Raw genomic sequence first — 12,538 nt, 5'->3', positions numbered from 1 at the left:
AAAACGTTGCCAGAATTTTTAAACATGGACAAAATAATGTAGTTTTCAATGTAATGTAGTTTTCAAAATAATGTAGCCTCATTCTCAGAGATAGCTGAATCATTTTGACTAAAAAATTTCAAAAATAATGTGTGGCCTGCAGCAGATCTCTGGCAACTGAAAACAGGGTCTTATAACAGGAAATGTCAGGCAACCGTTATATGACTTGGTATTATCTGTCCCATATGCACCAGAGGTGAAATTCACTCCATCTCAAAAAACAAAGGGTTTGAATGGGGAATGAATGAAATCCAGCCTATCTAACATGGGACAAGCAGCCCCTTCCTGGCCACTACTCCAGCTCTGTGTTGGCCTCTTTGGACCTGGTTAAGAAATCACTTCCCTGGAATGCAGGTGAGCAGGAACTGTAAGGCATCCAAACAAGGAGTCCCAGATAGACCCCTCCCACAAGAACTGGGTAAGGTCCCAATACTCCAAGCACTTATACATGTGCTTAACTTTAAGCATATGAGCAATTAGTCAATGGGATTATTTCTGTGATTAAATTAAGCACGTGTGTAGATGTTTGCAGGATTGGGGCCTAAACATGTATTTTCATGGTAGATGTTAACTATTCTAAACCATTCTAAAGGGTACAGGAACCCTTATAAAAATACCATTACTGTATATTAGTCACATAATCAGTTTAATGTGTTTGTGTTTGTGATCCTGAGAGAAGTCACTGGGAGCTTTGGTGGTCAGCACCTCTGAAAATCATGCCATTTTTATTTGGATGTTTAAATATAGCTTTACGGGTCTCACTTTAGTCACCTAATCTTGCAAATGTTGACCTTTATACAGGATTTTATATAATTTAAAAAACTTTGGTTTGAAAAAAAAGAAAAGAAATGAACATGAAGGTGACAACTAAAAGTAGCAAAACTTGGGAAGTTCAAAGTCAAGACATTCTTAATTTAAGATCTCATTCATTCTCCACTCCCCGCACAGTGACCAGCTATTGCAAGGTCACACTTAGATCAATGTGTAGTGTCTTGTACTGTGAGACATGACCTAAGCATAAATGGATGTTTTAAGGACTGATCTTTACCTTTAATTTTGAGTTTTCTTGTTTTTAATGGTCTGGGTCAACCCAACTTCAATGTCACTAAAATATAAAATTGTGGCTTAATAATGCTCTGTCTTTAATTAATATTTGCAATGCACTTTGAAGATGAAAAGTGCTGTAGATAAGTGTTCAGGGATATTACTATATAGTTGAATCAATTATTAAGATAAATTGGAACTAAGTGACGGAAACATCCATCGGCTAATCTGACAACAGGTTGTTGTGTTAATACATTCAGTAATTAAGACAGAGCTAGCATGTCCTTCTGTGCAGGATATAACTTCTCTTTTCATACTCTTTCTGGTTACGCTTTCTGACAGTGCTTAATAATGCTATTGGACAACTTTCTCAGGTCACTGCAATGAACCGTATTTATTCCTAATACCAATTAGAGATGGGCTGAACTGTTTGACAAACCCAGGGTATCTTCAAGCCTAGGGTTATCCATAAGTCTGTAGTTAGGTTAGAGGATGCACAATCTATATTTCTCACTAATCTAAAGTCTGATCTACACAAGTTTTTTGTGTTGTAAATTTATTTTTTACTCTTTTGATATAAATACCTTTATACTGGTATAACTGCTTCCACACTATAGGATCATACAGATCAGTAACAAAAATGATGTGTAAACCAGCAACAGGTGCTATCTGGGATGCCTTTACAGATTTCTCTGTATACCACAAATACAACCAGGAATGCCGTAATAGTCTAGGTTGCTAGTTGGGATTGATAAAATTTAAGAGGATGCAAGAACTGGTTTGAGGAAAGAGTAGGTAGGGGAAATATTCCACTTAACAACTGGCCATACTAAAGGTGAAGTTCTGGTTCTATTTAAGTCAATAGCAAAGCAAAGTAACTGATACCTATATGTCAACAATGAGTATGACATAATATTCATGATAAAAGAGAAAATATTGAAGAATTACATAAAAATCTGGATTTAATATTAGCACTCACCTCTTGTCCTGTGGCAATGTCTATTGCTGTATAAACAGTACCCGATGCCCTAGAAAAAAACAGAAGCCAAGAAATGAGGAGATGTACAGTGCCTTTGAGCAGAGTTAAATGCATACACCATATCTCTGCCTAAGATGTTTACAAAACACCTTTATTCAGCCAGCACCGTATTTAGCTGTGTACAACAAGCCACCGCATCATGCAAAGGATGCAAGATAAAAACCCAAGCTCAGCACCTGAGTGAAAGGAGCACCCAGAGTCATTTGTTGTGACTAGACCTGGCCAAAATGAAAGCAATTTTTTTCTATGAAAAATGCTTTTTATTTATGTTTTGGGCTTTTTGGTTGAAAAATGAAAAACCAAAAAATGTTCAGGGTCCTTTCTCCCCCGCCCCCCCCCCCCAAAGCCAAACATTTTTGCATCCAAATTGTGACAAAAAATGAAAAATTTTCATTTTCTTCTGTTTTGTTATTGCAGGAAATAAGCTACATCTCCCAACCAGCTCTACCTATGACCCCTCCAGATGATTTAGGGGTACACTTTATGGGCTTCAGAGGGAGCTGTGCTCAGTCCTCCTTTCCTAGGAGTGCTCTGGGACTCTGGCAGTGGATGATAAGAAAGCAGGCAAAAATTAGGGAAAAGGATTCCCTTTGTAGATCTTCCAGGAGTAAGGGTATGTCTACACTACCCGCCGGATCGGCGGGTAGCGATCGATCTATCCGGGATCGATTTATTGCGTGTAGTGCAGACGCGATAAATCGATCCCCGATCGCTCTCCCGTCGACTGTTGAACTCCAGCCCAGCGAGAGGCAGAAGCAACGTCGATGGGGGAATGGCGGCCGTTGATCCCGCACCGCGAGGACGCAAAGTAAGTGATTCTAAGTTGATCTAAGATACGTCGACTTCGGCTACGCTATTCTCGTAGCTGAAGTTGTGTATCTTAGATCGATCTCCCCTCCCCCGGTGTAGACCAGGCCTAAGACACAGTCACAAACTGAGGACTATCAGTGCCTGAGATGCCGTTAGTTTACTACCCAAAGATTACAGCCCACACTGGGTTTGCTTGTAGGCTTTCTGCAGAGCCACTGTTTGTTGTCTTTAGTCTTAAAGCAACAAGCAACCCTTGACAATATCTCAATTTTCCTAAAGGTTTATCTTAACATTGATGAAAAACATCTAGGAGAGATTCAAATGTGGTTGAGTTGAGCTACTTATGTTGTTTCCTAGCTTCTTGAATGAAGCGCTGCAAAGTTTATTTCCTATTCTCAACATCCCATTTTCTGCCCAATTGCTCACCTTCTATGAGCTCTCTTTTGGTTTTTCAACATTGCACAGCTGTCCTGATATTTTAAATGTTTTCCTCAGAGCCAGAGTTTGCTGATCTTCACAACATGGATGGATGATTTAGGAAGCCTGAGGTTCTTCTTGAGGCAGAGATTTGCTGAGGCCTCGGGCTGGCCCTGAGTTAACTTGCCATATTGCACTATGTGATTTTTAATTGTATACATGCACTTAGAGATTATGTTAATTTTATTTGTAAAATTCTGCTAGGTGAGAAGTCCTAGACTCCTAAAAATGAATACAAATAAATAAATAAGAAGCCCCAGATTCCTAAGCACATCAAGGCACTCGGCAGCTTCCTATTTTAGGGTGTCAGACATTTGAATCCTTCATCGCCCTTACATTCATGTTTCATTTTCAAAGCAGATCTGGAGTCTGTCATAGAGCCACCAGAAAATAAAGTGACACACTGATCGGCATATGCAGACTAGACATTCTGTTTTTTTACCATCTGTTCCTGATTAAGAAAGATTCTTTCCCTACAGTGTTGTGGATGACTAGAATTGGGAAGAGGTAATACACAGAGTAAACCACCTAACGGATTCAAATGTCGAGGGGCCATGGTAACATTTGTTAACACTACTGGAGGCTAACACCTGAATTAAAGCATTGGTTCTCAAACTGTGATCATCTAGAGAGCCTTTCCTGCTTGTCTGCAGAAGTGAATGGACCAGGATGGAAATGTTGGGAAGGGAAGCTGGAACGTTTACTTACTCGGAGTGAAAACCAGCTCATTTCAATTGAAACCAGTTAGTGTTGCCCAGTGTTACATGTTAGTTCTGTTCACCTGGAAGCTGAAATATTTCCATAGCATTTTAATTTGCCAGACTCACTCTTTTGTGCACCACACACTGAGTGCCTGAATTGGAAACAATGTTATCATTTGGCATGCTATGCATTCCTTTAATATAAATGCAAATGCATTTTTCTATGCAAATGCATTTTCTAATTGTGGAGATTAATCCAATTTGTTTTCATAAAAATCCAACAGTTTATTCAGGGTTGCTAATACTGAGCTGTACTTCCTTAGCTCACTCCTGTTAGGGTTTATTCAAAACAGTTATTTGAATTAGGATGCTTTTTTGTAGGCTCAAGGCTATCTGCTAAGAATTTAGATAGGAACCAGAAACTGATTTGAGCCAGTGTAGCCTTCTCTATCAAGCAGCCATAACGTATGTTTCCTAGGTATCTTGAAATGTCCTCAAATCCGAAACCAAGGACAAACCCCCCAAAAAGAGATTCAGCTCTGAAGCTCACCTATCTCTGCGTGCGACTCTGCTGACTAATGTACACTGTTTACTAGCCATATGGAGCACTGCTGAGTGATTGCCCACCCAATTCACTTTTCCTCATATCCAAAGCTCCTCTTCAACTGAAGTCTGCCAGGGAACCATGTCTTCCCCTCTAGTCTCCTTATTAACAGCTACTGAAAGATCTAGCCACTCATTTCCTATTCTATTACTATCTTCAATATCATATTAACTGATTATTTGTAATAAATGCCAGGAAATCAACTCAATAAGCTGTGTCATCTTCATTAACATTATCTAAATACATAAACAGCCACATCATCTCATTTACTATGTCCCATCCTGTAAATAAGCACATCAACTTCTTGTCTCACTTGAAAAGCAAAGCCTGAGCGGACAGCATCCTCAGAACAAACTTCACTTCCCACATGCTTCAGCTCTCTTTTGGGATCTGTATTCAGTGCAAGGTAAAGGAGCATTTACAAGTCCCTTTGCCAGACTCGTGAAATATGTGGAATGAAACTTTGATATCACAGCGGTCAAAATATATTTTCATCTTGGCTATAAGATTAAACTTCTGTCCTGTCCTCATAAAACCAAAGGGGTGGTTTTTGTATGTCTTTTCTTTGAATGCAAACACTGCTCTGCATTTGTAAGTCCTTAATCTGAGTCATTATATATTTTTCACTTTTAAAAAAAAGATGGGAGTGTCTCAAAAAAGCTTCTTTCAGGGAAGCCTGCAATGATTCAGATGCTAATCCAAAATTCTGTGGTTACAAAATCAAACAGGAATTCTTAAGAGACTAGGTTCTCTTTCTCAAAGTTGTGAAAGATATTATACATCCCACTTTTAAGTGACTAAGAAATCCAGCAAGAATAGCTTCTCTCACTATTTTCCTACTTGCAGGTCTGAAGTTTAAAGTCATCATAATACACAGTAGGTAGAGAGTTGATAGTGATGCTGATAGTTAAGGCTGCTCAACGTTTTTCATTATAAGACCCTGTTTCCAGGTGCTTATAATTTTGCCAAACTTCAACCATTTGGGATGAAATTTTCCATGCGGTGTGTTGGTCTCAGGCTACTTTTTTTTTTAAGCTTCAGCTAAAAATTTTTTTTGAAAGTTCAGCCATTTCCAAGAATGTTATTTTGCCTGTTAAAAAATCCCTACAACTGTTTCATTGAGAAGCTCTAGTAAGTCCATGTTTGGAAGTAGGGACTTGAAATTTGGTGTGAGAAAGCAGGTTACCCTAGTGTCAAGAGTGCCTTTTGCTGTCCTCCTGACATTGAATGAGGCAGGGAAAGTTGTGTAAAAGAAGTGTGAGATCATTTAATTAAATACTGTCATAATGCAAATGCACAAGCAACCTTAATTGTGTCATTTCCTAACTTTTAAGAGCTTGACTTTACAACTTTAACATTGTGTAAGATGGGTTGTTGGGGTGTTTTGGGGAAGGTTATATATATATATACACACATATATATATGAAGTTAACAAGAGCTCAAAATGGTTCTGGTCTATTTCAAGTTGAATTTTGGCCAATAATTCCAGACAGTTCTTATTTTATCTAAACTTCTTTGCACGTTCATATTTTGGAACAAAATGTTTGCCATCAAAATAAGTTATTTTGGTAATAGCAATATTTACGTGCCTTGCAGTTCCCTGACAACCACTGCACTCGTCACTATCTGTAGTTCTAGGGTAAAGTGACCTGCTTAAAGGAAGAATGTGTTCGCTACAGTCTTAACATTGTTCTCTAGTGTCTGGACAGAAAAAGAAATGCAGAGAAGTGAGTTTATTTCTAGAGATACATAGACCTTCCTTGTGTCCATTGCTTGCTGTTTTCAGCAAAACTTAGAGGCAAGGTCATGGTGTGTGTGTGTGTCTCTCTCCCCTCCTCCCTCCCTCCCCAAATTCACATAATCCCAACTAAAGAAACAGCCTCTTCATGTCTTTGATAAAATTGCTGTCTAATACACTGGAGTACAGCATGTTAAATTTAGATTTTATGTGAAGTTTTGCTAAAAAGCGAATAGCACATAATGCGCCAATTCTAGAAGCCCAAAGTAAGAACACTGTTAGAATAATGGCTACTATAGCTATACCTGCTTCTAAACTCCCAGAAAGATATTTGCTTCTACAATAATAATACATTGTTTAATGTACAACCCAGGCAAAAAAATCTTATGGTTTCCCAGAAGATTTCAAGATGGTTATCAGAAATGCAAAGACTTTAATTCTTCTGTAAATAATATTTTGTGGCTGTGGTAAATAGCTTGCAGTAACACATGCTATTAGTGTTTGTTTATCTCATCACAGAAGTGCAATTATCTCATCTTTGTAATGCACAGCTCTGGTGAGAATATGCCTCGTGCTTAATCTACATGTGATTAGATTTGTGATTTCACAGGTCAGAGAATTTCCACAAAAACAATACCATAAAGAGGCACCACCATAAGCACAGGAAGACACAAGTTCATTGAATTAAGAACTCAAGAAGTTAAAGAAGAGCCTAATTTCTCACTACTTACATACATGCAGTTTGACCCCGTTTACAAGATTTACATTCTAAAATGTATATTTATGGACATTAGAAAATACTCACATTGGGACTTAAGATGATCAAAAAGTTCCTATCTAAACCCATTTAGAGCACCCTGTAAGGTGGACTATGGCTCTGTTATACTATTGGTCATATTACGTTTCATTTCTCATTTAACTCTAACTAGCACATTTGACGTTGTACAATCAGAATGAAGATGTACTTTTATCTATTTTAAGTGATATAAGGTAAATGAAAGTAATGAAAGCTGACATTATTTGAAATCGTCTTCCCATAACTGCCCTTTCAAACCAGAGTCTTTTTATTATAAATCTAAAAGAAAAAGCAATGTGCGCTTGAAAAGACATGGTCCTTCTTGTTCTGCATATACCAGTTCCAAGTCAACCAGAAGTTACAGAAAATTCAAATCCAATAATATATACAATGCGCAAAGATACCTGCTAACCTCAGTACCCTTAATTCAGTGATAATTATTGCTGGTAACCTGAAGGCCCAATTCTGCTCTTACATGATGTAAATCAAGAGTAACTCCACTGAAAACAATGTTGCATAACTGGCTGTGATGGAGAAGAGAATCAGACCCTATCTGTAGTCAGTGTTAGTATTTAAAATGCATGTCAAACACCACACAATTTCAAAATTACCTTGTTCTTACTCATCTGATAAAGCATACATGGGATTCTATTCTGGGTAAACGTCTAACACTTTGAAGACACCATGTTTCTGATTACTAGCAAATGCTGTCTCTTATGGCCAGCTAGTGAGGATTCTGTGCATCAGAATGAATTGCATTTCTCTATACATACTTTTCATTATATATGCTGGGAAACAAGTTATTTAGCCTCTGATTTTTGTTCTCAAATTACATGATATTAAACCTGACTCCTGAAATAGTCTCTTTAACAACTAAATTATTTTTGACTAATGTCATTTTGAGCTGTACAATAACACCCATCAGATAAAATGATAAATGGCATTTTTTTATGCAATAAAGTATAAGGTCAACTTCTGTTTCTCTAGTAGGCCCATGTAATTCTTGGTCATATCAAAATTGGCTTCTTCCATGAAGGCAGATGAACCACACCACACAGATGAGGAATGACAAGTTTGCCATGTGCCAGTAACTTATGCAATCAAGTCAGCCATCATGAAAATTTCTTTGATGACTCCTCTTGGCCGCAGGAAAACACTGATCAATGTGGAGGGAATAAGTACAATCGAAACGAATAGTCTGAATGTAATAATAAATGGAGATATACCTATCTCCTAGAAGTAGAAGGGATTCTACCCTGAGAGGGCATTAAGTCCAGCCCCCTACCTTCACCAGCAGGACCAAGTACTGATTTTGCCCCAGATCCCTAAGTGGCCCCCTCAAGGATTGAACTCACAACCCTGGGCTTAGCAGGCCAATTCTCAAACCACTGAGCTACCCCCTTGACTTCAATGAGGTAATGCCAGCAAAGTATTTGGCCCATATTTATACATATAACTCCAACTGTACTTACCCTTGACCAATTTTTTCAAATCGTGTATATTTCTTCTTAGGGTCACCAACACTCACAATGCTTCCTGAAAGAAAAAAGAACAATGAAGCTCTCTTGAAAATGAGTATTATATCTTCAATGACAACCTGTGGCAAAAATCCACCATTATTGCCTGGCATTATTGCCATTATGTGCAGTTTAGTTCAATATGATACTACTAGAGCACACGGATTAGAAATAAGAGTAGCAGTTTAATAATTCAGGTGGCATCTACTTTTTTTTTAATCCATTGATGAGTATGTTTGCCTCTGGAGCTGGAAAGAAAACTAAGAACACAAACTGTGGAGAAGAGCTCACATAACACTCAAACATGAGTTAACGAATGAATAAATATGCAAATGAGTTTGTATGCTTAAATATTAATGAGTGCTAGCATAACAATGCTAATTTCCTCAGAACTAGCTAGTCTTTTTATGATTCGTTCAATATATGAAGTTCATACTTTCATATATTGAACCCAACTTTGTTTTTGGACTCAACTTTTATAAACAGTTGCCATGTAGAGACTAGGAAGAAAGTGATAAAGAGTTTCCTGGAGTGACTCTCCATTAGCCCTTCCTTGGTTTGCCTTTTTAAAAAAACAAGAGTTAACATCAAATAATTAATCTCAGGCTTTTGACAATCTTTATTATGTAGGCTTCATTGTGAAAGAGATCTAATTCATTTATATAAGAGCAACACTCTTGTCTTCAGTCTGACTTTGATCAGTAACAAACATTTTACTCAATACTTTACAGTGTACACACATGCTAATCTTACCACATGAAACGGCATTTTAAATGGATTAGAAGAGCAGCAGTATTCTTCAGACTGTAGCTTTTAACTTCTTTAAAAAGTTATCTACATTAATAAGGTGCTAGTAATTTTATAAATAAATTGATCTCAATAACAAGCTATGGTGGATGGAGTGCTGCCCTCTACTGAATAATTATTGCAACAACAGGCATTGATTGAAAGGCTTTCAATGTAATATTCAGAAAGTTGCAAATGAATTAAGGGTGGGGTTTTCAAAAGTGTGTGATTTAGGAGCACAAGTCCCATTGAAAACAAAAATGCTAATAATTTGGTAGTTTCTTGCTTGGCCAGAAGTGTAAATGGGCTGAATCAGGAGCAAATAGGGCAGTATTTGGGAAAGAGTGTGTACGCAGAGTCTGAATGAGCTCTCACCTGACATCTAGTGGTGAGCTGTGGAAAAGGACTTCAGAAGCTGATCTCATTTGCATGGGCACACCCACCCTGCCTAGGTGCTCAGCATGATGGGATTGCTTGCCCAAATGATTGCTTGTGGCTGGTGTTAGTTCCCCAGTCTTCTTGTTATGCTTGTGTGAATCAAGGGCAGCAGAACGGTATCTGGCATACCCCGATTGAGGGACTCACTCTCAGCTGAACAGCACTTGCTAGGCAGGGGACATGGGTTCTAAAACACAATGAGTTAAGAGAGGGTGGGGCTGGTACTTATACCTGTTAGTGCGGGTCCAGTTTAAGGATCCTAGACACCATTTGACCCCCCCCCTTCCATGGTATAATAAAAGAGCTAATTTAGACTCAATTGAGGATCATGTTACATGCTGCAGAGCTGAAATCACTGATACCTAGATCTAAGTATTAGACCTACTTTGCAAGAGACTGCCCAGTGTGCACCAGCAATGAGGCTCCTCCACTAACAGCTGAGAGCTGTGTTAAGTGGTGGGCCCTGAAGACATCTTGGCGATTGGCCAGCTGTGTTGCTGGTGGAGAGGCTCAGCGAGCAGGCGGCTGGTGGAGAGGTGCAGCCAGCAGAGAGGCTGATGGAGAGGTGTGGCCAGCAGGGTGGCTGGCATAGAGGTGCAGTGAGTGGGCAGCTGGCGGAGAGGCGTGGTGAGCGGCCAGCAGGGTAGCTGGCCAAGAGGGCCAGAGCAGAGCCCCACAGAGAGGTGTGACAATTGGCGGTGGGGCGGCAAGTGAGTGCCTGAAGCAGCAGAGCGTGTAAGGTGCCTCCTTACCCACCCCTTCCACCCAAGGTGGGAGGGAACCTCTGAACTCTGGGGCAGCACTAGCTCAGGACAGCAACTGTGAGTGGGGTGCAGAGGAGGGACGGGCACGTTAAAGGGACTTTTGGGTTGCTGGACTTAAAAACCTGACAAAAAATGGACACTGCCCAACTTACTTGGGAGTGGGTCTTTTGCTCATGGTTTATGTTTATAAACCCTAGTTGTGATGTTTTCCCAAATTAATGCTGAGTTTTTTCCCTCCTTTTATTAAAAGTTTTTGCTACACTCAGACTCTGTGCTTACGAGAGGGGAAGTATTGCCTCTTAGAGGCGCCCAGGGGGTGGTGTGTAATTGTCCCAGGTCACTGGGTGGGGGCTCGAGCCGGTTTTGTGTTGTATTGGTGAAAAGGAACCCCTAGATACTGAACCCAACCCTCATTGCTGCTGGCTCCACCTGGCAGAAGGGTTACATGTGCTTAAATTGAGTAATGGAGCCACAATCTTATAAACCCAAATAATACAAAATTAATGTTACCTTTTCTAGTCCATTTTCCTAGATAAAACATAAAAACTGATGAAAAGTAAAAACTAAAGATTTAATGGCTGGGTAAATAGCTACTAAAGATTTAATGTACTGTGTATACTACTAAAATATATTGAGAAGATTATTCCTTGACTGAGAAAAAATGTCTGGAATGTGATGATTTTTGTGCACATATCTGGAAATTTACACTTCTCTCTCTCTCTCTCTCTCTCTCTCACACACACACACACATACACACACACGTGTTTGCCTGTAATTCCAAAATATGGACATCTAGTTGAGCTGCCAGTAATTGTAAGTAAGTCTCTTTCTCGCTCCTGTCTACGGTATTACTATGGAGCTCAGTGCTCTGGTATCTAATGCTGATGGGCATCTGATTGACTCCTCTCTGGCCAGTGCAGTGGGAAGCACAGATATTGTCTGGTGCACCCTTTAGTAAAAGAATCCTGCTGGTCAAGGACAGATCCCTAATGGGGAGCTGTGGGGAACGGGGATGTGCTGTGGCACGTGCTATACTACTCTCCCAACCAGGAGCATCATGATCCGCCAGCCAACATTTGCTACTGATCCCAGCAGATGTTCTTGCTGGTTGGAGGTGCAGCAACCGGCTCCCACACACCTCATCCTATAAGAGTGCAGCACAAGGTATTCTAACTGTATTTTCAGACTCCACATCAAACATTTATTGCACTCAGCATTTCAGGGACCTTGCTAGAAGTTAACTAGTTTACACTTAGGTGGAAAAGGGATAATCCCCACTCACTGACAAATGATTGATAAATGGAAGAGAAATGGCCTCTCTTCAAGGGTGTCATGGGTTTGCTCAAAGCAAACTTCAAACAGAAGGACAGCACTGAAATGCTATTGATTCCAGTCCACTTATGCTCTCTGAAGTTGGTAGAGTGATTATATACAGCCACTAACCAACCCTTTCCCACAGATTGAGAGAAGTGCAGTAAATGTGTTTAAAATAAAAATAATAAAAATGACATCCAGAAAGGAGAAATGAAATGATTCAATTTTAAAGTAATCAAATACTTCCCATGATAGAACAATGATTTCTGAGGAATATGGAAACAATTCTCTGCATTGCTCTTTCAGTTGTAGACACACAATCACAACACTTTACTGTCCCCTTTAACCAGAGACTTTTTTTTAGCAGGGAAAAATGTATTACGAATGTTTATTTTAAGAAACAGTAGTGTCCCAATGACAGTGGCTTGGAATTATCCGTAATTAGAATGAAGGGCATTTTAGGCATAAAGG

The 12,538-nt window shown here is 39.4% G+C and overlaps 1 protein-coding gene across 4 annotated transcripts in view; it reads right to left on the bottom strand.

Moving 5' to 3' along the window:
• Window positions 1-12,538, bottom strand: part of PAK3 (p21 (RAC1) activated kinase 3) — a 194,689-nt gene that overhangs the window by 18,150 nt on the left and 164,001 nt on the right. For all 4 annotated transcript variants that reach the window (XM_034780630.1, XM_034780629.1, XM_034780631.1 and 1 more), the window contains 2 exons: window positions 8,721-8,784; window positions 2,063-2,111 (listed from right to left, as the gene is read on the bottom strand). In XM_034780630.1, the coding sequence (XP_034636521.1) occupies window positions 2,063-2,111; window positions 8,721-8,784 (113 nt within the window). The remainder of the gene's footprint in view (window positions 1-2,062; window positions 2,112-8,720; window positions 8,785-12,538) is intronic.

This window comes from Trachemys scripta, chromosome 9, assembly GCF_013100865.1.
Source record: "Trachemys scripta elegans isolate TJP31775 chromosome 9, CAS_Tse_1.0, whole genome shotgun sequence".
NCBI lineage: Eukaryota > Metazoa > Chordata > Testudines > Emydidae > Trachemys > Trachemys scripta.
This window is presented reverse-complemented; position numbering and strand designations above follow the sequence as displayed.